The sequence below is a fragment of the Puma concolor genome, chromosome B3, assembly GCF_028749965.1.
Source record: "Puma concolor isolate L17-30 chromosome B3, mPumCon1.1.hap2, whole genome shotgun sequence".
Classification (NCBI taxonomy): Eukaryota; Metazoa; Chordata; class Mammalia; order Carnivora; family Felidae; genus Puma; species Puma concolor.
Genome location: NC_141672.1, coordinates 117,256,912 through 117,282,209, shown reverse-complemented (window position 1 = coordinate 117,282,209; position 25,298 = coordinate 117,256,912). Strand labels below are relative to the sequence as shown.

Below are 25,298 nucleotides of genomic sequence, written 5' to 3'. Positions count from 1 at the left end.
GCGCCCACGTCCTGCTCTGTGCTCTCCTTTCAGATCCTTGTGCTGCTGATGCTGGCTGTGCTTGTGAGGCGCCGCCAGCTCTGGCCCCGCTGCGGGCACGGCAGGCCTGGACTGCCCAGGTTGGTGCCAAGGCCTGGGCACTCCCACTCAGGTGGCCCGGCTGACAGGAGCCACTCTGGGAGCGTGGTGGTTTGTTAGGTACCTAGACGTCAGCTCAGGTCTCGGTGACGTCCCCATCCTTTCAGCCTGGGGGCTCTCCCTACACCTACCTCGTTCTCAGTTTAGTCAGGAGCCCCAGAGGGAAGGTGGGGGGGGGGGGACCCGCTCAGGCCCACCTGCTCCTGTTCCAGGCCCAGGGAGACACAAACCCAACAGGGCCCGGCTCCAGGATACATTTCCTCAGACGGCCCATGGTCTGGACAGGGGATGCCCATGAGGGTTCGTTTCTCTTGAGGATATCACCAGACCCCGATGTTTAAAGGCAGATCATGAGAGGCTGATCTCCAGTCCCTGTGGCTAGAACTTTCTTCCCCTATCTCCTTTAGTCCTGCGACCCCAGAGCCTGGGACAAGGATGGCCCTGAGGAGATGGGCCTGGGCAGGCTTATACGGGAGAGAACAAAGTGTTGGGGGAGGTGGTGATGGGAGCCCCAGTGTAGACAGCCTCATTCCCAGGCCCAGACCACGCACCCAGGTGGGTCCTGCCATGATGGTTTTGGGGAGGATTAGCCTGGGGTTTCTGTCACTGGTGGGCCCAGGAAAGAGCTTGTGGGCTTGGAGGGAAGAAGGAATCAGGACGGAGCTCTCGAGGCATGAGGTGAAGCTGGATGACAGAAGCGGAAGGTCTGAGAGGCCTGCCCTGAACCCAGAGGGCCAGGGCCTGGGACGGCTGTGCCCGCTGTCTGCCCTCTGCCCCGGGCCACACCCAGGCCGGGGCGGTGGCTATTGCACAAGGATGTTGTGACTCTCCGAGCTCTCTGAAGGTTTGCCAGCCCAGACAGACTGATTTGTGTGGAGGCAGCTGTTTCCCGGAGCTTCCAGGGTGGGCGGAGGGACGGTGCTCTGGCTTGTTCCTACTGTGTGTATGTGTATCAGCGGGATGTCCTGGAGTCCCTTTGCCACAAGGCCCAGAACTTGGTACACAGCAGGCACCCCACAAACACGTGTGGGATGAATGGGTGATGGGGCCTCAGTTTCCATCGGGAAAGTTTCCACCTCTACCTCCCCGGTTTATGGAACGTGGCACAAGGGAATGGGGGGGTGGGGGAACAGGGCCTGAGCGACTCCCTCCTGTCCTGTCCCTGTCTCTGTGCCAGCCCTGGGGATTTCTTGGCTGGGGACAGGACCTGGATGGTGCCTGCCGCTGTCTTCACGGTCCTCTTCAGCTCCTTGTGTTTGCTGTTCCCTGCCGAGGACCCGCTGCCCTTCCTGACTTTGGCCTCACCCACTAGCCGAGGTACCCAGTGCAGCTGAGGCCCTGGGGCTAGATCGGTGGGATGCACCGGGTGGGAATTCGGAGCATGGGGCAGGGCCCTTCCGTAGCGAGTCAGGTAGCCCCCATCCGAGTCGTAAGCCGCTGCCGGGAAGATGCTGACCCGCTAGGCTCCCAGCTGCTCCCACAGTGCATGAAACCTGCCCTTTGTGGGTCCCAGCTGTTGGGTCACTACCACCCTGTCCGCCTCTTCTGTTCTTGTGCACACCGCACCCCCAGAACAGCGCAGGCTGAATCCCCCAGGCAGCCCAGCCCTCTGAGAACGGAGGAGAGTGGGGAGAAAGCAGGAGGGGTTCTGGAGAATTGAGAGCTGGGCTCAAGGAAGCGAGGGTACAAAGGGCAGCTGCCAGCAAGAGGGGCCACTGTCCTCAACCTGATCTCTTCAGGTCAACCAGTCCTCACAATGACCCTGCAAAGGGTGGGTAGTAGCCCCATCTCACACCGGAGGACCCTGAGGAGGGTCCGGGAAGGGAAAGGGAAAGGTAATAAAGTAGCAACTTTAAGTTTATTGACAGCTGACCGGGCACCTGTGCTAAGCGCTGTACATGTGTCTTCTCATGATGTCTTTGCTAATATACTACCACCATTTCCATTTTACAGATGGAGAAAGTGAGGCTCCCAGAGGTAACTTGCCCGAGATCACAACGCCGGTACTAGTCAGAACGTGAATTTGAATGTGGGCCTCTGGCTCACTGAGCCAGCTGAGGGGCTCAGAAGGCGGAGGCAGGAGAGCGGCCTGGCGGGGGGCGGGGGGGCTGGACCTAGGCCCCACCTCTGCCTTTCCAGCACGTGTCTCCCTCTGCCCCTCTTGCCTTCCAGGGCCCTGGAAGATACTCGCCCTGCTCTATTACCCTGCCCTCTACTACCCTCTGGCCGCCTGTGCCACGGTCAGGCACGGAGCCGCACACCTGCTGGGCAGCACACTGTCCTGGGCTCACTTCGGGGTCCAGGTGTGGCAGAGGGTAGAGTGCCCCCAGGCACCCAAGGTAACCGCGGACTCACAGCAGCCTGAGGCAGAGGGGCATGGAGGGCTGCATGAACCAGCATGGCTCCTCTCCTCTTATCTACGTGCTGGGCTTCTCTGCTGCCTTCCACTGTGCACAGAACTCCACTCCTGTAAACACAGGCCCTTCCACACTGGGCCGTCTGTGGGAAGAACAGGGGACGAGGCTGGGCCTGTCCTCAGCACCGTCTAGGAGGGGACAGAGAGGGGAAAGGGAGAGCCTGAAATCCCTCCATTATTGACTCCCCAGCCTCCCTTTGGTCAGGCTGGAGTGGGGGCGAGGAGTGATGGAGGAAGACAAGCCCCGAGTAGGGGGATGGTCTTGGAGGGTAAAAAGAGAATTCTAGAACCTCAGAACCTGGTTCACTGGCTGCTGGCTGAGGGTGTGACGCTGCCCCATCTAGAGCCCCAAGGGTGGAGCCAGACAACCTGAGCTTGAACCCAGCTTCTTCTCTCCCTCCTCCCTCCTTTCCTTCCACAAACATATTTGGAACACATACTCCGTGCCAGGGATGTTTCCAAGCACTGGAACACAGCTGTGAACAGGACAGATGAAGTCCCTGGCATCCCAACAGTTGTCATTCCGGAAGGGAAGACACAATAAGTAAATATACAAAATGATGCCAGGTGATGCTAAGTGTTTTGAGGAAACCACATCACCATTCTGAGGCTCAGGTTCCCCCCTGTAAACGGAGTTGATAACACCAATCCTTCAGGGCAGAGATGCAGATTGGTTGCTTTCTTTGAGAGCTGGGACTTGACTGGTCTTTTTCACCACTCAGAGCCTGGCACCTACTGAGCTCCCGGTAAAAACGTATTGAACTAACAAATAAGTGAGTGAATACAGAAGGAGCCCAACCCTGGGAAGGTCTTGGTGCCGGGAGGTAGGGCATGTACTTTCCCGATGCCCAGGTCGCAATTGTACACAGACAAAATTAGGCCCTCTTTTAATTTTCAGGGGCCTGTGCCCAAAGCCCAGGAACGAAGGAACATAGAAAGCGGGTGTCCCCGGTTTCAGACCCCATTGCAAGGAGGAGGGGATTACATAGCTTCTTCTCTTGGCTCCTCCCAGGGCTGTGGGCGTCCGGGAACCCAGGGGAGGGTGAGCATCTCCACAGGGCCTCACAAGGGGAAGCGAGAGTGTTGGTGCTGAGTGGCCCGGGTAGGGGGTGGGCATGAGAGACCCAGAGTCCTCAGGCCACCCTCATGGCAGGTGGGAGTGAAATGGCAAGGGAGATTGATCCTGGCCTTCTGTTGGGGGAGGCAGGCAGGAGGTTAGTGTGTCTGGGAATCTGTCTGTCTGTCTGCCTAGATCTACAAGCACTACCCCCTGCTGGCTTCCCTGCCTCTGCTTCTGGGCCTCGGATTCCTGAGCATTTGGTACCCGGTGCAGCTGGTGAGAAGCTTCAGCCACAGGACAGGAGCGGGCTCTGAGGTAAAGGGGCTTGGCTGGGCTGGGCTTCTGGTCACGCCCGACACCCTGAGCTCCTGTATGTCTGTTGGTGCCCTGTGGGCAATCGCGCTCCGTGTAGGGCATAGCACATAGCAGGTGCTCAGAAAATATTTGTTGAGTCACCAAGTGACTGGGTAGTCCCCCCTCCCAGGGCAAAGGTCAGGCCAGGCCTTCAGCTGGCACCCAGGATACCTGGGGCACCCCGCCGGACGCACAATGGGGACCCAACAAAGGGAAGTGGACCAGAAGGCAGAAGTCAGAGTTCTGCTTCTGAGACACAGAGGCTCCAGGTGGAGAAATGAGACAGGCCAGGAGCCGTGTGCCCACTAGGAGCCCTGCAGATGCCGACATGATTCAGGAAACACCCAGGGCAGAGTCGCTTCATGAATCAGTTCTAGGTTGGATATGGTTGGATAAAGGCAGATGAAGGGGTGGGCTGGAAGAACTGAGGCCGGGGTGGGGTTGTGGGGGGGGGGGGCGGTGAGGAGCCTCCTGGAGGAGGTAGGCTTCAGTAGAGGCCCTGAAGGATAGGAAGGATTTGGAGTAGGGAGAGAATAAGGAGAAGGTGTGCAGGTGTAGGAAAAGAGGAGTAAAGGGGCAGAGATGGCTTGTGTCTGTTTCGTTCACACACAATTTGTAGCACTGGCCAGGTATCAGCACACGATAGATATTCAACACATATTTGTGAAGTTTTTAGATCGATGGGTGGGTACATCATAACGAGAGAGAATTCTTACAAAACAAGGCAATCTTATTAGGAAGCTTTCTAAGCACCTACCAAGTGTCAGGCCCCAGGCGAGGTACCCTGGACTCAGAGCCACTGACTTGTGTCTGACCTCCAGGAGTTCCCAGTGCCCTGGGGGGATTCAGGCAGCAACAAAGATTCACAGGGCAATGTGAGAAGCACAGGGCCCATCCCCCAGCCATGGGCTAGCTTGGAACTGGGGGGTCAAGGACTCTTCCTGGTGGGGGAGGAGAGGAAGAAAACCATCCCACAGAGGCCCTCAGGGGGAGGGGGACAGACTCAGGAAAGGTTGGGGACTCAGATGCCGAAAGGGCTTGGTTAACCCTTCAGTTGGGGAAGGTGAAGGCCAGGCTTGAGGCGGCACGTGGGAGAGACAGTAGGGAGGTGGCTGCTATACGGACCGTGGGTGTGCGCGCGTGTGCAGGGGATGGGGCGCGGTCAAGGGGGCGTGGCAGGCAGCTGGCCCACGGGCCTGGAGCTCTGGAGAGGGGCTGGGACTGAAGCTAGACAGGGAGCCAAGGTCCCCAAGGACAGAAGGGGAGTGAGGCGGGAGAGGCCCGGTGGGCTCAGGTTCTCTAGTGGCCGCCCTGGGTCCTCCGTGGGCCCACCCGACTCTGGGTTTGGCTCTTACGTGGTAACACTGGGCACGTCTCTACCCTGCCTAGTCCCTTTCCTTCCCCCTCCAGGGATCTTCTCTGCCTCACCTCTCCCTCCATGCATGCCCTTCCTCTTGAGAAGTCCTGGGAGAAGTAAAATTCTCTTTGGCCCTGGGTCAGGGAGGTTTAAGCCTCAAAGGACCCAGTCAAGCTTCCAGCTGACCCACGCTTCCCCTGGGTTTCAGGGTTGCCATGGCAACCTGTGACAGGCTTGCAGTCTCATGATCAGGGGCAGGGGCTAACCCCATCTTACCATGGGCCTCTGCCACTTGGCAGGCCGCTTAAGGCCTGGGATGGGGCTTAGACAAATCCCGTGACCCTTGTGATCTCCCTGGAGTCGGAGGAGAGGCCTGGGGGATGTGACCTGGAATGGCCCCCTCCTGTGTCCTGGTCAGAGATGTGCCCGTGGGACATAGGTTCCCTTCTGCCCCAGTCTCAGCCAGCAGAGGCCTGTGGGCCAGGAGGAAAGCAGTGAGCAATGGCTAAAGCAGGAGAGAGCTGGAGACAGACCTCAAGAAGAACTGCTCACACTGAGTATTTTTAGGAGACTGATAGTCTCATATTTGTGGAGGACAAAGGGCAACTTAAGGGGGCACGGACCTCGCCCCCCCAGGTCAGTCCTCTGCACCCTACTCCAGGCAAGAAGCTTTCGTGGAGCCCACTGTGGTTCCCTGAGCCAGGGACCCAGGGATGGCTCCAGGCCATCTCCAGGTCTCATCTGCTCGTCCATTTGTCTGTCTCCACAGGGGCTGCAGAGCAGTTACTCTGAGGAATATCTGAGGACCCTCCTTTGCCGAAAGAAGCTGGAAAGTAGGTGAGGTCCTAGGCATTGCCTGTGGGCCAGTGGGCAGAGCTGGTAGGCAGGCTAGTTTGGGGGGGAGGCTGTCCCTGGGCAGCATGGTGGGGCAGAGTGAGGAATAAGCCAAACTCTGGGGCTGGGGCTCAGGGCAGGGGTTTCACCTGAGGGCACCTGCCTGCCTTGGTCTTTCCGCAGCTCCCACACCTCCAAGCACGGCTTCCTGTCCCGGGTCTGGATCTGCTACGGAAACTACATCTACACTCCACAGCGAGGTATGGAGTGGGGAGCTGAGGTCAAGAGTGGCAGGTGACCTCACCCATTCCTTGCACGAAACAGCTGCAGTGGGAGGCCAGCTCCCGTCTCCCAGAGCCCCTGTCAGGAGGAACAGCCCCAGCTGGGGACAAGGGGAAAGCCCCTGGCCTGGCTTTGGTGGTCTAGGGTCCTGTAAGTCCTGGCCCTTTTTCTGGGCTCTTTGGGAGGGGTGGGGGCTCCCAGGCCTGAGTGGTGCTGGGCTTCCCACATCCCTGCTTTTGGCGACTGCAGGATTCCGACTCCCTCTGAAGCTGGTGCTTTCGGCGACCTTGACGGGGACAGCCATCTACCAGGTATGTCCTGTCCCCGCAGTGCCATTTGCCTCTGGACCCCTGCTCCCAACCCCCAAGCCTGGGATGGCACAGGCCCAGCTCAGCTCCCCCAAAGCCCAAACTACAATCCTGTCTAGCTGTTTCTGGACATCTTGGGAATGCTGGCTGACCCAGAAGAGAGGGGGTGTCAACTCCTACTGGGCTCAGATAGAGTCAGAGCATGAGTTCTGGAGTCGTACAAACATGGATTTAAACCCTGACTCCATCATTTGCCTCCTGTGTGACCTTGGGCAAGTTATTCAACATCTCTGCACCCATTAGCTCAGCTGTAAAATAGAGGAAATAGAATTACTTTCCTCTTTGAGCATTCGGGAAGTTTTAGGCAGATTTGGGCAGTTAGGAAGGACTATGTGTTTAAGAAATACTCCCCTCCCCCCCAAGCACACACCCAGAAAACCAAAAAGCCCAAATCCTGAGAGATAGGCAGGATTTTTTTCTCCATTTGACAGATGGGGGAAATTGAGACTCAGAGAGGTGGATTGACTTGGCCAAGTTCCTATTGCTAACACCTCATGGTAGCCAAAATGTGAACCCTGGTGAGCCTGGGCTCATCCGTATGAGACGCGGCTTTTGCCAACATGGGAAATTGGAAATTTCATGTTCTGAGGTTTAGACAGTTGTCCGAGAGACAGATGGGCACAGCTGTGCCGCTTGGAAGCACGGCTGCCGCCTGTTAGGCCAAAGTCAGATCTGCTCGCGGCGTGCGGGGTAGGGGCAGGAGGACGCCGCTCTTGGGGCAGACAAGAATTCTGGCGGGTGCTGGCCCTGTGGATGCAGCCGTGTGCCGCGGCAGTTTCTCCCCCGAAGTCTCCCTGCTGGCTCAGAAAACGCTTCTCCTGGGATGGCCGCCTGGTGTGAGCACGGCCAGGTCCTGGCACCTTCATTCTGGGGCTCTTCCAGGTGGCCCTGCTGCTGCTGGTGGGCGTGGTACCCACCATCCAGAAGGTGAGGGCGGGGATCACCACGGACGCCTCCTACCTACTGGCCGGCTTTGGGATCGTGCTCTCAGAGGACAGGCAGGAAGTGGTGGGGCTGGTGAAGCATCAGCTGTGGGCTCTGGAAGGTGAGGTCTCCCCGGAATCCCTGAGGGCCCGTTCGGGGGACCTGAGCCGGACACCCAAGCTCAGTCCCAGCTTGCCAGGGACATGCGGGGTGCTTGTGGGTATGTCTCTTCCTCTGTGTGGGTCTCAACTGCCTCCCCTCCAAACTGGGCTGGTTGCAGCGTCCAGTTCCAAGTCTCTGAGACCTGAAGGAGTCATCTCAAGCCCCTTGTCAGCTTGTGTGGTGTCTCCCACCCCGGCTCCAGGGTGCGGCTCTCTGGGCATGGAGATGGGCAAGGCCTTGGATGTGTGGGCTGAAGGGACAGCCCGTTGAGCCTTGCTGAGGGTAGGGAAGGAGGAAAGGAGGCAGTGACGTGGGACACTGGGCCGGTGGGGTTGGGCAGGATGATGCTTTCTCTTCCTCAATCCCTATCCTCCTGGGCCGTCTCCTTTCTCCTTCCCTCCCTTGACAATGAGCCTGTGGGCCGGGGAACCATACCAGCCTCCCCTTCTGGGGTCTGATGCCTCCTTTAGCCCTTAGTCTTGTCATCCCAGGCCCTCCCAATAGCCCTGCGGAGGAGACTGAGAAGTGTCCCCCCTTGACGCATGGGAAAGGATTCACTTGGGGTCGCACAGCCAGGCAGAGTGGAGCTAAGAGAGTAATACAGTCTCCACCACCTTGAGCCAAGGCCTGGTGGTCAGGAGTCCTGGGCCTGCACCCTCTGCTGACTTGGGGGTCCTGGGCTGGTACGAGCGCCCTGGCTTCCGAGGAGGAACATGGGATGGTCGGAACTTAGGCTGCCAGCCTTGCAGGTGGAGGTGTGACTGCTCAGCAGCTGTTCCTGACTGTTAACATCATCCTCTCCCCGCAGACCAGGCATGCCGAGCACGGAAAGGGGCAGGAAGTGGGGGTGGGCAGAGATGTGTGCAGTCACCACTTCCTTCCCTGACCACCACTCCCACCGCCTTCCTGAGCGTCTCTGCTCCCATTTGAGAGGCTACCCTGGACATGTGGCCCTACAAGTTGGACAGGTGACAAGTTCTAGGTGGGCTGAAAATGACACCTCCAGGGAGGTTTTCTAAGTTGGCTGCCTGCTGGGCCACAGGCAGGAGCAGACATGGCCCACATCGGCCCACATCCAAGGTCACAGCAGCCCTGTTAGCTCAGCCTCAACAATCCGCAGGAACAGGAAATGGAGGCTCAGAGGCAGGAGGCGACATGTCCAGGATAGTGGACTTTTTCTACTCACCACACTGGCATTTACAATCACCTGCTGCAGCTTCCAAGCCTAAATGCTTCCACTTTGGATCTTGTTGGATTCAGGGGCCAAACAGAGCAGTGTTTGCTCTCCTAGTCCGCAGATGAGGAAAACTGAGGTCCAGGAGGGTCCAGAGCTATGCCAAAGCCACTCAGTAAGCCAGGGATGGGACTGAGATTATATCCGGGCTCAGGGGCCCTTTGGTCTGTGCTTAGCTTGAGGAGCTAATGTCTGCTGAACCCCAAGACCCTATTTTCCGGCTGCCCACTGGGCACCTGGACCATAAGCCTAGCATCGCTCACAGAGGGCCCTGCCTCTGAGTCACATGGACTAGATCAGACAGCTCAGATGGAACTCCTGCTCCTTCACTTAAAAGCTGTGTGACCCTGGGCAAGCCACTTCACTTCTCTGGACTTGACTTTCCCCACTGCAAAACAGGCGTTAAAGCTACAGAGGCAGCCTTGCCGCTGAGGCCCTCAACCCAGTGGGGGGAAGATCGAAGATCGATCTATCTGGGGGGAGGAAGCAGAGAGCAGGAGGATTTTGTGGGTACCAGGATTTGGAGAGACCCAGGTTTGGAACCAACTGAGGGAGAAAGGAGCGGAGGTAGATGGACAAAGATCAAAGGCCAGGCCTGGGGCCAAGGGGGCTCCCCCCCCCCCCCCCGCCCCCGCGTTAACCCATCCACTCACCTGCACGGGCTCACAGACAGGCCCGTCACCTGGCAGAAGGTGGTCCAGAGCGCCCCCTTGTTGGTGCTGAGCTGGCTCCTGAAGGGCAAGAGGAGCAGGACAGAGCTGCATGTGCCCAGTGCTTTCTTAGGTAGCAGTTGTTCAAGCCTGGCTGTGCCTGACAATCACCTGGTAACTTTTTTTAAAATCCCAAGGCTCAAGCCGCTTGCCAGACTCCAGAAACTCTGAGGGTGGGGCTCAGCCTCTATGACTGAACACGCCCTCCTGGTGATTCCGCCGCCAGCCTAACTTCAAGAAGTTAGCAGGCCCTCAATACCTGTCGGTGGCCTGGTTGATTTCAGTCAATGGCTGATTGAAATGGATCATTAAGGCTCGATCTTTGCGCAGCCCCCAGTGCTGCGGCTCTCAAGCCGGGCTGCATTCAAAAGCCAAGGACTGGGTCCCACACCCAGAAATTCTGATTTCATTGGCTTGGGGTGCAGCCGGGGCCACGAGGGGTTTTAACAGCTCCGGGAGGTCATGCTGTGCTGTCAGTGCAGAGACCCACCTCTCCGACACCTGAGGCTACAGGGAACCAGTGCCTGCCTCTCCTTGTGTGTTTGCTCCTGCTCCCCAGTCTCTGGATGGAACACAGACACAGGAACGCTTCCCTAGGGTGACTGATGCGATCAGGGGGCAGGCACGCCGGGCTGATTCTGGGTCTGCTTGGAAACAATTGCAGGTCTCGAGCCATCACTTCCCAGCAGCGCAACTGGTGGGTCAGGCCCTCTCGCTGAGCCTCAGCCCCCTGGTCAGCCCAGCACCCCTTCCGTGGGGTTGTTGTGAGGGTGCAGACTGAGGCTGGGTGTTGATGGAGGGCAGGAGGCTTGCAGCCCCCAATCCCTGCTAGGCCTGAATGCAACACGCCGCAATGGAAGCAGCAAGACAGATGTGAAGACCAGGTCTGCAGCCTCAGAGCTGGCCTCTCCCTGTCCTGGCCGCCAAGTCGCTGGGCAGGAGACCGCTGAGAATGTTGACTTGCACTGCATAGAGGGGGTCTCCACTCAAGGCGGAGCGTGGGTGGGGGGCAGGGGTGACTCCTACCCGGGCACCGCCCCGGCAGCAGTTTGGGGGCCCCGGGGAGGCCGTCCACTTTGTTCTCTCTCCCCCCCTTCAGTTTGCTACATCTCGGCCTTGGTCCTGTCGTGCTCACTCACCTTCCTCATGCTGATCCGCTCACTGGTGACACACAGGTCAGTGGCAGGCTCTGACTCCCCAGTGCAGCTGTGGGGAAGAGGTGCAGGAGCCCTGAGCCAGGAGGCCTGTGGGGAAAGCCCTGGATCTGGGAAGAGGGGAGAGCCACTGCAGGCCCAGGTGGTCACTGTGTCCGCCTGCCCAGCTGCCCTGTGGTGGGTGGAGAAGGCAGGGCCTCGCCGTGCCCACCCTCCCGGGCTTCCTGTCTGGTGGGAGTGATACAGGGCTGGAAGACCCCAAGCTGGGGTGTGGACTTTGCCCTCTGAGAAGGGACCACCTGGGTGGGCTGGAAGGCAGCCTGGGAAAGCCGGGGGTTGGAAGAGGCAAGAGATGGGGGAGGAAGGGTGGCCAGAGGCAGGAGGAACAGTGTCAGAAACAGGGACTGGAGTGAACCTGCCACATGCCAGCGTGGCTGTGGAGGTGGCCCGGCTGGTGCTGGGGCGCTGAAGAGATTGTGATGGGCCATTGAATCCCAGACTGCCTCGCTTGCCTGCACACTGTGAGCTGTGAGCAGAGTGGGGAAGAAGGTTCTAGTTAGGAGCAGCGTGGGTGGGAAGGGGAGCAACGGCAGAGTGTGCATTTGCCAGGCCTCAGGGTTTTTACCCAGGGATCTTTTCCCACAGGGTTGGCCCTACTTAGGCCGGCGTTCAAGGCCCTCAAGCCTCTGCCTGCCTGGAACCTTGCTTCCTGCGAGTCACTCTCCGTTCCTACAATCGTTTCCTCGCCTCTCTGACTTGGCTCAGGTTGAGCCTTCCGCCTGAACTCATCTCCCTCGATCTCTGCCTTGCACTAAAACTTACACTCATTCATCCTTTAAGACTCTACTCAGATACCACCTCCTCCAGGAAGCCCTGTCTGGCTCCCACAGCCCTTGGCTTTCCTGCCTGTGGCCATAGGTTGTAAGGAGATGGGGAATTCTGCCAGAGACTGGCCCAGAGGAGGAATTTAGGGAGTGTGTGTGTTCCCTGAGATCTCTGCTTTCCTCACTCCCTTCCCCCAAACAGGGTCAACCTGCAAGCTCTGTACCGAGGGGCTGCCCTGGACCTGGGCCCCCTGCCCCGGAGTCCCCACCCCTCCCGCCAGGCCATATTCTGTTGGATGAGCTTCAGTGCCTACCAGACTGCTTTTACCTGCCTTGGTGAGCACCCCCTTGCCCCCGCCCCAGCTGGGGAGGGGAGAGCACTCAGCAGGTCTTGGCTGCCCCTGGGTGTCTACCCGTGCTGGGGCAAACTGGGGCGAGATCAACAAGAGGGACCCACCTTGCCTTCTCTGCCTTCAGGAGGCTCACTCAGGTTGAGGGAGAGGGGCAGGTGCAGAAGCCCTTGTGGAAAGGATGGCCCCTCACTGCCACCAGGTGTTTCCACAGAGGGTGAACCCAGGGCTGGAAGGTGGGAAGTTCACGGAGGCACATTCCTGCTTACATAAGGGTGGGTTATGCCACAGTGGGCTGCCTTGTGGAGATAATGAGATCCCTATCACTGGGGGTATGCAAGCAGGGTTCTGTGGTCATTGTTGGGGCTGCAAAGGGGGTCCTGCCCTGAGAGGGTTAGGTTAGGTTAATTTCTAGCATGTTTCTGATTCTCCCCACGGGCAGCGCAGTGAATAAAGCCCTCTGAAATGGGAGGGGGCTGGGGCCAGAGTGGCAAAAGCCAGGGCCTGATTTCCCTGCCTGCTGGTTCCTTCGGTCCTCACCTCCCCAGGGGACGAGGAGAAGAATGACAAAGGAGAAGAGAAATTACTAGTGCAAAAAGTTGTAATTCCTCCTCTTGGTAGACTTTATACCTCCCAAGCTCGTTTAGACACATGACCTCGTGTAAACAAGTAGCCAGTTGTTTCCATAGACGAGTTTCTGGCATCAACTGTGTGCCAGGACTCTGGCCAATAGGAATGCAACACTAATTTAAAATGCAATCTTGTCCCCAAGGGCTTGGGGACAACTGGGGGGAAATAACGTTTGCAAAGCACTTTGTGGTTTTCAAAGAGTTGCCACAGACATTATATCATTGGATCCTCCCAGCAAGCCTGCTGAGGTAGGGGCCATGACCTCATTTGACCAAGGAAGAACCCAAAGTTCAGAGAGGTAAAGTAACGTGCTCTAGTTGGCACAGCTAAGGCAGCGGCAGAGCAGGGATCTGGAACCAGGTTTGCCCCATTCCTAAGCGCTTGGGTTCCTGGGAGTGCCAGGGTGGGCTGGGGTCCCACAGAGCCTGATGTCTGTCCCCCTGCACCTCCCTGTCCTGCAGGGCTCCTGGTGCAACAGATCATCTTCTTCTTGGGGATCATGGTCCTTGCCTTCCTGGTGTTCATGCCCGTGCTCCACGGCAGGAACCTCCTGCTCCTCCGATCCTTGGAGTCCTCATGGTGAGAGCGGCAAGGAGCTGAGGGCTCTAGGCCCACCGCCCAGAGGGCCACTAACAGTGACATCCTCCCCACCCCATCTGCAGGCCCTTCTGGCTGACCTTGGTCTTGGCCGTGGTCCTGCAGAACATGGCAGCCCACTGGATCTTCCTAGAGACTCGCCATGGACACCCAGAGCTAACCAACCGGTGAGGCAGCTCCTGGGCTTGTGGTCTCCTCAGGACCTCAGCCTCTTCTTCTTCGGGGTCTTTCCTATTGTGTCCTTCTTCCTCCGCTGCCATCTCTCCCTTTTCTCTCGGGAAGCCCAGCGGAGCGTAGGAGAGCTTGACTTTCCCAAAGAGAAAGAGAACAGTGGCCCAGCCGACTCCAGAATACCTCTCTGCTCACCTGTCACAGTGCCAGAAATACTCCATGAGCCTTTCCTGCTTTGGGGATCAGCACCGCTCTCCCCTGGACCCTCTGTGTTCCCCAAAACCATGTGTCTCCCTCTTTGCAGGTTAACAGAAACATTTCCATGTTAGATGGAAAGGCTGTGGGAGGACCTCAGCCCCAGGAGAGACTCGGAGTCAGTGGACAAGGGACCCAGAGGAGGGAGATGGGACACTGGGGTCACAGAAAGTTCCAGGACATAAGCCCCAGCTCTGCCACTGATAGCCTTAGCTGAGCCATCCAGTCTCTCTGGGCCTCAGTACCACCACCTGTCTCCCAGCGTGGTGGGGGGCAAGAGAGCAGGCCCAGCACAGGGCAGGGTGCTTAGAAGGTATACTCGATAAATGATAGGCAGTGAACAGCGGCTGTGCTTAGTACCTAGGTCTGACCCTGACCCCGAGGAAGGGGCTCGGTGGGGGAGGGCCAGCCTCAGCCTTTTCTCTCCCCCCACCCCAGGCGAGCGCTCTCCGCAGTCACGTTCTTTCTCTTCCCCATCAACGTGCTGGTGGGCGCCGTGGTGGCTGCCTGGCGAGTGCTCCTCTCTGCCCTCTACAATGCTGTCCACCTTGGCCAGATGGACTTCAGCCTGCTGCCACCTCGAGCCGCCAATCTCGACCCCGGTAGGGCCGCCGGGCAGGGGCCAGGAGCAGGGGTCGCTTAGGCTGTGCAAGCAGCGAGGGAGGCTCTGCCCCGAGCTAGTCCACGAGGGACTGTGACAGGTGTGGGCGGGGGAACCCACGGGCAGCGCAGGCGCCGTGCGCTCAGGGGGCCGGGTGCGCGCCGGCAGGCTGCTCAGGACACTTCCGTACGTGAGTTAGGGGTGGCGGCGGAGGGGGGGGCTTCCTCCCCCAGCGCTGCCATCCTCCACCCACCGCAGGCTACCACACATACTGCAGCTTCTTGAAGATCGAGGCCAGCCAGTTGCATCCAGCCACGACAGCGTTCTGTGATCTGCTTCTGCGAACACAGCGGCCCCAGCCTCTCCAGGGCCCCCAGGATGGCCTCAGACACGGGGAGGAAGAAGAAGGTGGGCCTTCCCCCTGGGGATGGCGGGAATTGAGCCCACCTTCTCTGAGGGACGAGGCATGCCCCCGTCCCTGCCACACATAGGACGTATGTACGACGTACAATGGAGTGAACCGCAGGAAAATGCTCACTTCCTCTCTCCCTCCGCTGCCTGCGGGAGGAGGGAAGTGAGCATTTTCCTGGTGCCTCTCGAGGTAATTTTTTTCCTTGATCCCACCGCACACTGTCTCCCTCTGCGCGTTCCGTAAGAGTGCACACACATACACACACACACACCCTTCTCACGCAGAGAATGAGAGGTCTTCCCCTTCCTTACCGCCAGGGAAGTTCGCAGTAGGGAGGTGGGTACCGAGCTGGCTGTCCCAGCCCTTCCTCCAGTCCCCTCCATAGAGCTGGCCCCTCTCTCTTCTGCCTGCCCCCTGCGGGACAACACCCTGAGCCTTTACAAACACCCCTCTGCGGCCCACACTTCTCCCAACCTCCCACCCTATGAGCGGGCCCCTGGAGCCCCGGGGTCACCAGCCTCCCCAACAACGCACATGAGGCTTTCAGACTGCTCAGGTTTGGCGCCAGAGGGGTTGGCTGGGTGTTTGCTGAGTGACTCACAGGAAGTCTCTCCCTCTCAGGGATACAGCTGCTGCAGACCAAGGACCCCATGGCCAGAGGAGCAGGGCCCAGGGCCCGCCAAGGCAGGGCCCGCTGGGGTCTGGCCTACACCCTGCTGCACAACCCGGCCCTGCAGGCCTTCCGGAAGACGGCCCTGTCGGGGGCCTAGGTCAACGGAGCCCAGCCCCGAGGGTGCGGGAAGCCACCGTGTCCTTGTTTGTGCTGGGGTCCACCCCTCCTCCCAGCCCACTCCCTCCCCAGTGTCCCCAGCGTCCCCCCCCCAGCCAGGGCAGCCTCTCTGCCAGCAAGTTCCCCGGATCGGAGACCAGCACCAGAAGCCAGGGGTCGCTGTGGTCGGATGGAGGTCTGCCCACACCAGGAGCTTCCCGAGGGCTCTGGTCTGCACCCTTCGTCTTGGGAAGCCAGCAAGGGCTCCAGAGGAAGTAATTGGTGGTGTAGGCTCTTGGTCTGGGAGCCAGTGGAACTGGGGAGGCCACATCCAGGCCCCTCCCCATGCTGGCAATGCCACCAGCCTCAGCCTCACTGCGGTCTTCTCCTGCCTGGCCTTGAGGTTCAGCCCAGAACAGCTTCACGTTCCAGCTCAGCCCCACCTCAGCCTTGGATCTCACCACCACGGAACCAGACACAGGGCTTCCTCTCTCCTCCAGCTTCCCCCCTCCTCTTGGGGGGGGGCCTCGTGCCTTCCTGCGAGGCAGCCCAGGAGGAAGCCATGGGCTCCTACCGGGCAGCAAAGTCATGGCTCAAAGCAGGCCCCACACCGAGCTGGCCACACTTGAGAGCCTGATATTTTTGCAATTGGTATGCCTTTAGATATTATGAAAGGGGTTAGTGTGCTCCCTGTAATAAACTTGTCCCTGAGAAACAGTCCTCCGTAGGAGGAGGGTACATGGGGGAAACCTGCCCGTACTGCCAGTAAATCATGTATGGGGCTTGGGTGGGGTCGGGGTATCCTGGTCACATGTGGGGCTGGGTACTCCGTGCAGGGCAGAGGAGAACCCATAGCCATATCCTTTTGGGTGGTAGAGGGACTGGGGACCCTATGATGCCACCTCTGAACTATGTGGACATTGGCTTTGGAGGTAGGACTTCTCCTGGCTCCTTGAGAATGGGCAGGACTTAGGGAAGAGAGATTTCAGGAAGACGGAAGCAATATGAATAAAGAAGCAGAAGAGGGGGGATGGGGCACAGGGTGGAGCTGTCCTAAAAGGAGTAGACCCTGTGTGCAGCCGGGAAGGGCAGCTGAGGTGGGGGGGGGGGGAAATGGGGGGGTGTCCCTTCCCTTGCTGGGGACTGGTGGAGGTGGGGGATGGATGACTGAGGGTGTAGGGCCCACTGTGGGCTTGGTGAGGGTGGGGGAAAGGTGGCCACTCCACAGATCTGGGTCAGCGGGGCCTTGAGAGATGTCTGCACAACCTCTCTCCTCGCCCACATTCCCACACTCCACTACGGCCTCAAATACACTTGAAGCTAGGGGTGGGGCCAGGGAGCTCAAACCCGCCTTTGAGGCTGCCCCAGAGGGGCGGGGGAGGGTGGGTAAGAGGGCGGGCTCTGATCCCACTGTAGCCCATTGAAAAATGTCTTTCTGACCCAGTGTTGGTGACCGACAGCGTCACAGGGATGAGAAGGCAGACTGGGTCTCTTCCCTTAACAAGGAAACAGTCACAATAGAGTGTGATCAGACTGGCACACTGGACACCCAGGGCTGTGTGAGCCAGAGGAAGGGACCCCATCCTTGTGGGGGCCAGGGGGTGGGGCACCCAGGAAGGCTTCCTTGAGCCAACTTAGCCAAGTGAGGAAGAGGGGAAGGGTGTCCAGACCAAAGGAACAGCATATGTAAAGATGTAGAGGATAACACATCACAGACTATTACGGGAACAATTAATTAGCAGGTCCAAGAGAGTCACGTGGAGGGAGGGTGACATCAGAGAGTCAGGCAGAGGGACAATGAATGGCTGGCTGGGGAATTTGGGCGTCACTCTGAGGGTACAGGGAGCCACAGATGACTTTGAAGCAGGAGAGTGACTGTTTCATTCAGAGCACAGCTGTTCCCCAGCTGCCCCTGACTCAGGTCTTAGGCCCAGGTCCCATTTCCAAAAGCCAAGCTTGCTCAGCTGTGAATGGGGGCCAGAGACATCAGGGATCCGAGATGAGTTAGGGTATCAAGCCTTCGATAATCAGAGTCCATTGGACCCTTAAGCATCCTACTCGTCCTTTGTTTTCTGAGGAAACTGAAGCCCAGAGATGGGCAGTGATTTACCCAAAGTGGCACAGCACGGGGGACTTGGCTCCACCCTGCTGCTTCCCACCAGATGTGCAGACATCCCTGACATGTGCTGCTGGTGACATCAGCTCAGCAGGAGCTGCAAGCTGCTGAGGGGGGCGGGGAGGTGCTGCGTGTGGACCAGGAGGAGGGGGAAGGGAAGCTGGCCAGACTCCTCGGCCTCCCTGCCTCCACTTTGCTGGGCTCAACAGTCCTGAGTGCAGAACCTGGGAGGCCGCAGAGCCTCTCCCACAGGGTCGTGTCCCTATGTGTGGCCCCCTTCGTTCTGGAAACGGGTGGGGAGGGAGACACATCGCTGACTCGGCACGGATGTGGGGATTAGTCTCTAGGTTCTGATTCCATCTACATGCTCCCCACTCTAAGAGACCCTCAGGCTGCTGCCAGGCCCTCGCCACCCCCCAGGTCAGTCGCCGATCCACCTGCTGTGTGGGGAAGACGCCCAGGGCCGACTTCTCCTCCAGGAACACCATTTCCTCTTCCTGGAAAGCACCGTTGGTGTCCTGGGCTCCCCCCTCAAAGATGCTCTCTTGTTCTCACTCTCTGGGTGTTTTTTCCTCTCCCCCCTTCTCGCCCCTACCCTCCGTCCCATCTCCCCCTTTCTCTTTCCTCCCCATCTTGCCTTGTCTGTCCCCATTTCCTCTCCATTCCTTAACATCCCTTCCAGGAATAGGACCGGGAAGGGGGGGGGGGCACAATCCGGGTGCTTCCGTTCCCTGCCCTCCCCCCCAATGCCTCCTTAGGCCACTGCTGGCATGAAGCACTGTGCAGGGCCATGGACCCAAGGGAAGCCTCTGGGATGCTCGTCAGGCCCACACTCCCGTTTGTCCTGTGGGCTCATTTGAGGACAGGGATGATCTGCCCTTCAGCTCAGCTTGAGGCCCGGCGCTGAGCCCACAGGCCCAACCCCTTGTGCCACCTGCTACACAGTCTGTGCGGGCCTCACGGGCCCCGTCACGCGTGGACAAGCAGGCGGGTTGTCCTGACCCTCCGACTCCCTGTCCTGTCCCCAACCGGGATGGGGGCGGCGGGGGAGGACCCTGGATTCAGACAAAATGCCAGGCAGACGCGAGGGAGCATCAGAAATGCTGTTTATTTCTCGGCCGCCCCCTGGGACGGCTAGCCTCTTTGGAGGGGCAGGCTACAGATGCATACTTGGAGAGAAAGGCAGGATAGGTGTCCGGGGTGGAGGGGCACAGGGTGGGAGGAGATGAAGGCCATCCCGGATCCTCCGATCCTGTCTGAGATCAGGGCACAGACTCCCGAGCCCCCAGATCATCAGGGAATGCCAGGAGGCAGCGGGAACTCAAGCGGGTCACCAAGAGCCCAAAGCTATGCCAGCCACCGCCCGAGACCCTGTTCCCTGTCTGCTTCAGGTCACTTCCCTGCCAAGCCCCCGGCCCCAACCCTGTGCCCCCAGCCTTTGCCAGCTGGTCGGAGCCAGTGCCTGCAATTCCATCGGTAGGGCTTCCCCCGGGGGGTTAGGGCATCGCCCTGTTAGCGAGCTGCCCTGATGGGGGAGCACGGGCCATGTGGTTAGCAGCAATCAGCACCGCACACGGTGAGTATGGGATCAAATTCTGGTCTAGTCACTAGCTTTGAGCAAGTTTAGAAGTCGGGGGTGGTGAGGGTTCCAGAGGAGGTGAGAAGGGAGGTAGGAAGATGTGAAGTCCCCCACACCGGCCTTGGGAGTTGCCACCCTCAGACCCAGGTGTTGCTTATTATAAGGGACATCCACAGAGTCAGGGGAGGGAGGGGGGGTGGGGACGGGGGAAGGCTAGAAGGAAGTGAGGAAGAGAAGGAGGAGGCTCTGGCCTAGTAGGAACAGGCCAGGGGGCTGCTTCCCAGGGGCCCCTCCTCCCACTGCTGCAGCCTCAGGGCCCCCCGCGCGGCTGAGGTAGATGATGACGACGTTGTCCTCTGGCCCTGAGGGCTGTACCTCGTTGTCAACCGTGTAGCAGCCCTTACCCTCAGCCGCTTTGCCGTGGAACCTGCGCCCCAGCGCATCCTCCCCACCCTCGCCCGGTGTGGCCAGTGCCACGTTTACTGAGCTCTCCGCACTGCCTAGCTCGTTGGTGGCCAGGCAGCTGTAGGTGCCCTCCTCCAGCTTGCCGAAGTCTGGGATGAGCAGGCTGCCGTTGGCAAAGGCCTGGAAGCGAGGCCGGCCGCCGGCGGCCAGGGCCCCGGGCAGGGCACGCCCGTCGGCACCCACGTTGGGGCTGGTGATCTCCACGGTGCCACCGGGCGTCTGGATGTGCCAGTGGAGCTGGGGGGCCGGTTGCCCCTCCACGTCGCAGTGGAGGGCCAGCACGAAGCCCGGCCGCAGCTCGGCACCATCCTGGCTGGGCTGGTAGGTGAGCTGCACCGAGGGCGCCGAGCAAGGCAGCGGCAGCAGGCGGTTCAGCGGCGTGCCCTTGAGCACGTGGGGCGAAGTGCAGGTGATGTTGTCTTGCTCCGGGATGGACACGGCCGTGGTCAGGGCCCACGTCTTGAACCACACGATGCCGCAGGTGCAGTCGAAGGGGTTATCGTTGATCTGCAGGTGGGACAGAGCGGTGAGAGGCGCGAAGGTGCCTTCGGCCAGCGCGTGCAGGCGGTTGTGGTTGAGCTGCAGCGAACGCAGGGCACGAAGGCTGCGGAAGGCGTCCCGGGGGATGAAGGTCAGCTCGTTGCTGTCCATCTTGAGCAGCTGGAGGGCACTGAGGTTGTGCAGGTCGCTCCAGGCAAAGTCGGAGATGAGGTTGTGGCTGAGGTCCAGGCTCCTGAGTTGGCCCAGAGGGGCGAGGGCACCGGCGGCCACCACACGGATCTCGTTGTGCGCCAGCCACAGCGACTGCAGCAGGGGCACCTCCCGGAAAGCGCCCTCTGGCAAGCTTGGCAGCCGGTTGGCCGACAGGCTCAGCGTGGTCACGTTGGCAGGGAAGCCGGGTGGCACGGCCTCCAGGTCGCGGTAGGCGCAGTCGGCGATCTGGAAGCCGTACTTCTCGCCGCAGTCGCAGGGCTCAGGACAGGCCTGCGCTAGGCCCAGGAGGACCGCCCAGCAGAGCAAACGCAGCTCCTGCATCCTACCTCCTGCAGAGAGGGACACGCCACCAAGGTGACCCCAAGGGCCCGTGCAAGGCACTCGTCCCTCTCGGGACCCCAGCCAGACAGAGCTCTTCCCCCTCACAAGGCCCTGCCCCCACAGAATCCGGCTAAGACCCAACAACACCTAGCCCCCCTGCCCATTCTACAGAAGGGGAAACTGAGGCCCAAAGAAGGGCCAGGACTTGCCCGAGGTCACGCAGCCAGAAGGGGCGAAGACAGGACGGAAGAGGACCCCAGCTCCTCCTCCAAGCAGAGAGCTCTCCCTGCCTCGGCCAGCTCCGAGCTGATTTTATGACTTGAAATCCGTTTTCAGCCGCCCCCTCCCCCAGCGCTCCACGGAACCTCCCTCCTGCCCTCCCACATCCTGGCCACAGTCCCTCCCACCGGAGCCCCCCATAGGTATGCTTTGCCCCGGCCCAGACAAGGCCCCTTGTGCAGTGCACACCGCCCCCATCCACCCCATCCGCCCCCCTCCCGCTCCTACAGGCTATGACCACAGCAGACACCAAACCCTTTCTACAGAATCACACCCGTGGCCTGTTCCTTTCAGACTACGCCAGGCAGCTGCCTAAATAAACCCCCGCCAGGACCTCTCAGCTGGCCTGGGGGAGGCCAGTGGTTCAACCCAAATGCTGCCGGGATTTCCGGGGATGCGGTTGCTAGAGGGGCAGACGCCCCCTGGACACATCCAAATAAGGGATTGTCCCAAGCACCCCGAACCGACGGGAAAGTGCCAGGCAGTCGAGCCTCTGTGCCCGGCAGGCCTCCCCCTTTCCCGCTGGCTTACCTTCAAACTACTCTTTCTTAGCCAAGCGGATCCACTTCTAAGATGGGACCAAAGACCAACAAAAGACAGAGTTGGCCCAGGGCAGGCTGCGGGGCCACCGGGCGTGCAGGGAGGATGCGGAGGCTGGAGGAAGGGGCACCCTGGTTCCTGCCCCACCTTCGAACCGCTCGCCCGTGCCCGCCCTCCCCCAGACAGGGTGCCTGGGGCCTCGCTGAGAGCAGGCTGCAGGAAGGGAGCCCAGACAGCCCGGACACTCCCTCCTTCTAGCAAAACAACTGCTTCTCTGCAGCAACAAGGACCCGTGTTTCATAAGTGACACCAGAAACTCGAGGGGGAAGAGATGCCAAAATTTTTTTCTTTTTTTCCCTCTCTCTCACTCACTTTTAGCAGCTTCAACTTCCTTAAAGACACAGCACTAGCTGGACAGCACCCAATAAAAGATGGGGCTAGGAGGATTTTTATGGAGCGAAGAGTGAGAATTGAGTCTCCCGGAAGGTGGGAAACTTCTAACCTCGCTTCAAACAAGAGGAAAGATGGGGGGGGGGGGTCTTCTCCAAGCTGGGGCCGTATGAGTGATTGTGTGTGCACATGCGTGCGACATTTCTAGGCGTGGATGAGTGTGTATGTGTGTTTGTGTGGATGTGGGTGTGGGACTGTGTGTCAATGTGTGTGTTTGGGAATGTTTGAGCGTGTGTTCGTGTAGGTGTGAGACTGCATCGTTTTGTGTCGTCTCTGTGTTTGTCTGGTGTATACAAGCGAGTGTGTGTATTTGGGAGGGTGTGTGTGTGTGTGTGTAGAAGTGTGTGTCTTTGTGTCCATGTGTCTGTGTGGGTGATGCTGTGTTTCAATGAAAAGCAGAGAAGACCCAAGTGTATGAAAACCCCACCAGACTCCAACACCCCAGCGAGAAGCCAAAATGTTAGTCCTGGTTTTGTGAGAAAACACATCTTCCTCGTCTGTGTCAGGCCTGCCTGCTGGCTCTGAGGCTAGGCTGCTCTAAGCACATGTGGTCCAGGGAGGTCCCCAGGCACCAAGGCGCCAGACCTAGCTCCCCACTTGGCCGGGAGGGGAGAGATCAGGGAGGCGGGCAGAGGTATGACAAGGCACCGAACCCCGTAGCAGAGAGTCTTGGACACGAATCAGTTGGACTTCAGTTTCCCTGACTGGGATTCTGAGAGACCCAGGTTCACACAGATAGTTCCATCACCCAGGACTGCCCACCCGGCAGGCAGAGGTGAGGCTGAGGGTCTCGCTCCTTCCGGAATATTCTCTGTGTCCTCCCACACTGCTTGAAATCCCACCACTGGAGCTGCCTGTCTGTGGAGGCTGCACTGCTCTCTGGGCCCCGCTCTCCCAGCACTAACTGTGTGGGAAGGACATATGCCTCCAGGGCGAGGGTATATCTGAGCTTTTCCCCCCAAACAGGAGGGCCCGGAGGAGTCAGAATGGGGAGGAGAAAGAGGCCCCAAACAAGAGAGCCAGAAGAGCAACCAAAAGATGAGAGAACCCCCTCGAAAACACTTTGTGCACTGGATACTTTTGCCCTCCACAGCACAAGCCTACTCATATCCCCTCAGCCCTCTGCCCCAGCCTTCCTTTTCCTCCTGTCCATATACCTGGCTGAATTCTGCTCAGCACTCTCCTGACCCTCCTGGCAGGGCCAAGGACAAACAGGTATCCTCTTTGGATGAAAGCATCCCCGGGGAGCCCTCCATCCCAGCTCACCGCGTCGCCATCCCCCTGTCACCAAGCGGGGCTGCAAGTACCGCGTGCCCCCTGCAAAGCCCCTCAGTCTGATACTGAGAATATTCTCGCAGTCCGAGTTCCGACCCACTGCAGGCGAAGCCTTGTCTGGCGTCGTCGTTGCTGTGTTGGGGAATTGGGAGGAAAGTCCTGAATTCGGTAGGCCCACTAGAGGCTGGAAGCACATACATCGGGAGTTCAGGTGACCAGAGGGGAGACTCAGCGACCTCAGTGCCAGTCACAGAGGGTTTCCTGGGGGAGGGGGCGTCGCTGTGCTGCTGTACCCGCCTACACCGCCTCACCCACGCCAGGGGGCTGCCTCTGAGGCGCTCTCAGGAGCCCACACTCTCCCCCCGGCTCCCCCTTCCAAAGCACACAGGCCCAGAGTGCGAAGATCCCGCCCCCCCCCCCCCCCCCCCCCCAGCCCTCAGACCCTCCTGCTGTGGCTGGAACCTGGCATTTCAGGCTTCCATTAAACATCACCTCATCAGAGCAGCTCTTCGGAGACCACCGAAGCTAAAACAGGCTCCCCCCTTAATTGTCCTCATAGACCTCCCTGGCCTTTCTTCGGAGTTCTTACTGTCATCTTTCTCGATGACGCTTGTTTTCCCTGGAGTTGTCTTCATCTAGGTGTGGGGAAGGGGGGCTTGTTGTTTTGGGTTTTTTAGTGCTTCTCACTAATTCAATTCCCCACTCTCCCCCAGCTGGGTGAATCTCCTTTCAACGTAAATAAACCCATAATGTACTCTATCCATTTTATCTTGGAGAAATCTCTCCCTGAGCCTTCTGACCTGCTCCAATTCGTTTTTTTTAAGTTTATTTATTTATTTTTGAGAGAGAGAGAGAGAGAGAGAGAGAGAGAGAGTGCAAGAGCAAGTGGGGGAGGGGCAGGGAGAGGGGGAGAGAGACAGAATCCCAAGCAGGCTCTGGCGCTCTCTGCACACAGCCTGACACCGGTCTCGAACCCATAAACCGTGAGATCATGACTTGAGCCAAAACCAAGAGTCGGACACTTAACCAACCGAGCCACTTCCAGTTCGGTTTATTTGGACCCTGGCTGTGCTACAGTCACACAGTGATGGCCCACCTCCCTTGCTCAGGGGTCCATTGCTCAGCTCTCTGGGCTTGGGCCTCTTGCTTCCTGGATCCCACATCTTCCCCTTCTCAGTTTACACTCTCGCTTTGTTGGAACCCGCCCTCCAGTACCTTCTGGAAAAGGTTTGTAGGAGAGGTGTTGTGGGACCTGCCTGTCTGAAGACTCTTTGTCACTCTGAGTGATAGTCTAGCTGGGTAGAGAACTCCAGATGGAGATCTCTTCCCCAGAACTTTACAGGGGCCCTCCCTTGAAAGCCGTTGCTCTGTTGTTGCTTATAGGGCTGGTGTGGGGGGCTCCGCCACTGTGTTGGCATCAATTGTGTGTGTGCCGCCTGGGATTTGTCTTTCTGGAAGCGTGGAGGTGATGATTCACTACGCTGTGCCTTGCTGAGGGCCTGCCCTTCCAAATCAGAAATTCATGTTCTTCAGCCCTGGAAAAGTTTTTGATTTACCCCTTTATGATTTCCTGACCTCCATTTTCTCTGTTCTCTCCTTCTGGAACCCTAATCAACCAGATGTTGTGCTTCGTGGAGGAACCCCTAACGTCCTCATCTTTCCCCTCCTTTGTCTCACTTCTGTATCTTCCCGTCGCTGTCTCTAGGAAGTCTCGTCTATGTTACCATTCTGCCCTTCTAATGGAGTGTTTGATTTGTAAGCTTTACATTTCAAAGATTCCTTTTAATTTGCTGACTGTTCTCTTTAATATATGTCGTACCCAGTTCTTGTTTCATGGATACTGTAGGTTATTTCTGTGAAGATGATGATACCTGTCTCTCTTTTCTGTTTAGGCTTCCTTCTGTCTGCACTGCCTGTCTCCTTGTTTGCTAGCTTGTTTGGACTCTGTCTTTCCTAT

The 25,298-nt window shown here is 58.7% G+C and overlaps 2 protein-coding genes across 3 annotated transcripts in view; one reads left to right on the top strand and one right to left on the bottom strand.

Annotated features, from left to right (window-relative positions):
- Positions 1-16,355, top strand: part of STRA6 (signaling receptor and transporter of retinol STRA6) — a 29,996-nt gene extending 13,641 nt beyond the window's left edge. The window contains exons 5-20 of the mRNA XM_086711202.1: positions 34-119; positions 1,316-1,455; positions 2,092-2,115; positions 2,311-2,477; positions 3,807-3,929; positions 6,095-6,162; positions 6,343-6,419; positions 6,691-6,752; positions 7,692-7,854; positions 10,939-11,014; positions 12,020-12,153; positions 13,259-13,376; positions 13,460-13,561; positions 14,259-14,422; positions 14,680-14,829; positions 15,455-16,355. Coding sequence (XP_086567328.1) covers positions 34-119; positions 1,316-1,455; positions 2,092-2,115; positions 2,311-2,477; positions 3,807-3,929; positions 6,095-6,162; positions 6,343-6,419; positions 6,691-6,752; positions 7,692-7,854; positions 10,939-11,014; positions 12,020-12,153; positions 13,259-13,376; positions 13,460-13,561; positions 14,259-14,422; positions 14,680-14,829; positions 15,455-15,603 — 1,803 coding nt within the window. The 3' untranslated portion in view covers positions 15,604-16,355. The remainder of the gene's footprint in view (positions 1-33; positions 120-1,315; positions 1,456-2,091; positions 2,116-2,310; positions 2,478-3,806; positions 3,930-6,094; positions 6,163-6,342; positions 6,420-6,690; positions 6,753-7,691; positions 7,855-10,938; positions 11,015-12,019; positions 12,154-13,258; positions 13,377-13,459; positions 13,562-14,258; positions 14,423-14,679; positions 14,830-15,454) is intronic.
- Positions 16,356-18,807: 2,452 nt separating this feature from the next.
- On the bottom strand, positions 18,808-21,924 carry ISLR (immunoglobulin superfamily containing leucine rich repeat). Of its 2 annotated transcripts, none has more exons than XM_086711197.1 (2): positions 21,608-21,924; positions 18,808-20,805 (listed from the first exon to the last, which is right to left on the bottom strand). In XM_086711197.1, exon 2 carries the CDS (start codon positions 20,795-20,797, stop codon positions 19,511-19,513), a length of 1,287 nt encoding a protein of 428 aa, XP_086567323.1. In that variant the 5' UTR covers positions 20,798-20,805; positions 21,608-21,924; the 3' UTR covers positions 18,808-19,510. The 2 variants fall into 2 exon arrangements, with proteins under 2 accessions (XP_086567323.1, XP_086567325.1); XM_086711199.1 differs by lacking the exon at positions 21,608-21,924 and adding an exon at positions 21,007-21,133.
- Between the last annotated feature and the right edge of the window lie 3,374 nt (positions 21,925-25,298).

Coding starts and splice junctions, on each gene's coding strand:
- ISLR (XM_086711197.1), bottom strand. CDS start 20,797: ATGCAGGAGCTGCGTTTGCTCTGCTGGGCGGTCCTCCTGGGCCTAGCG.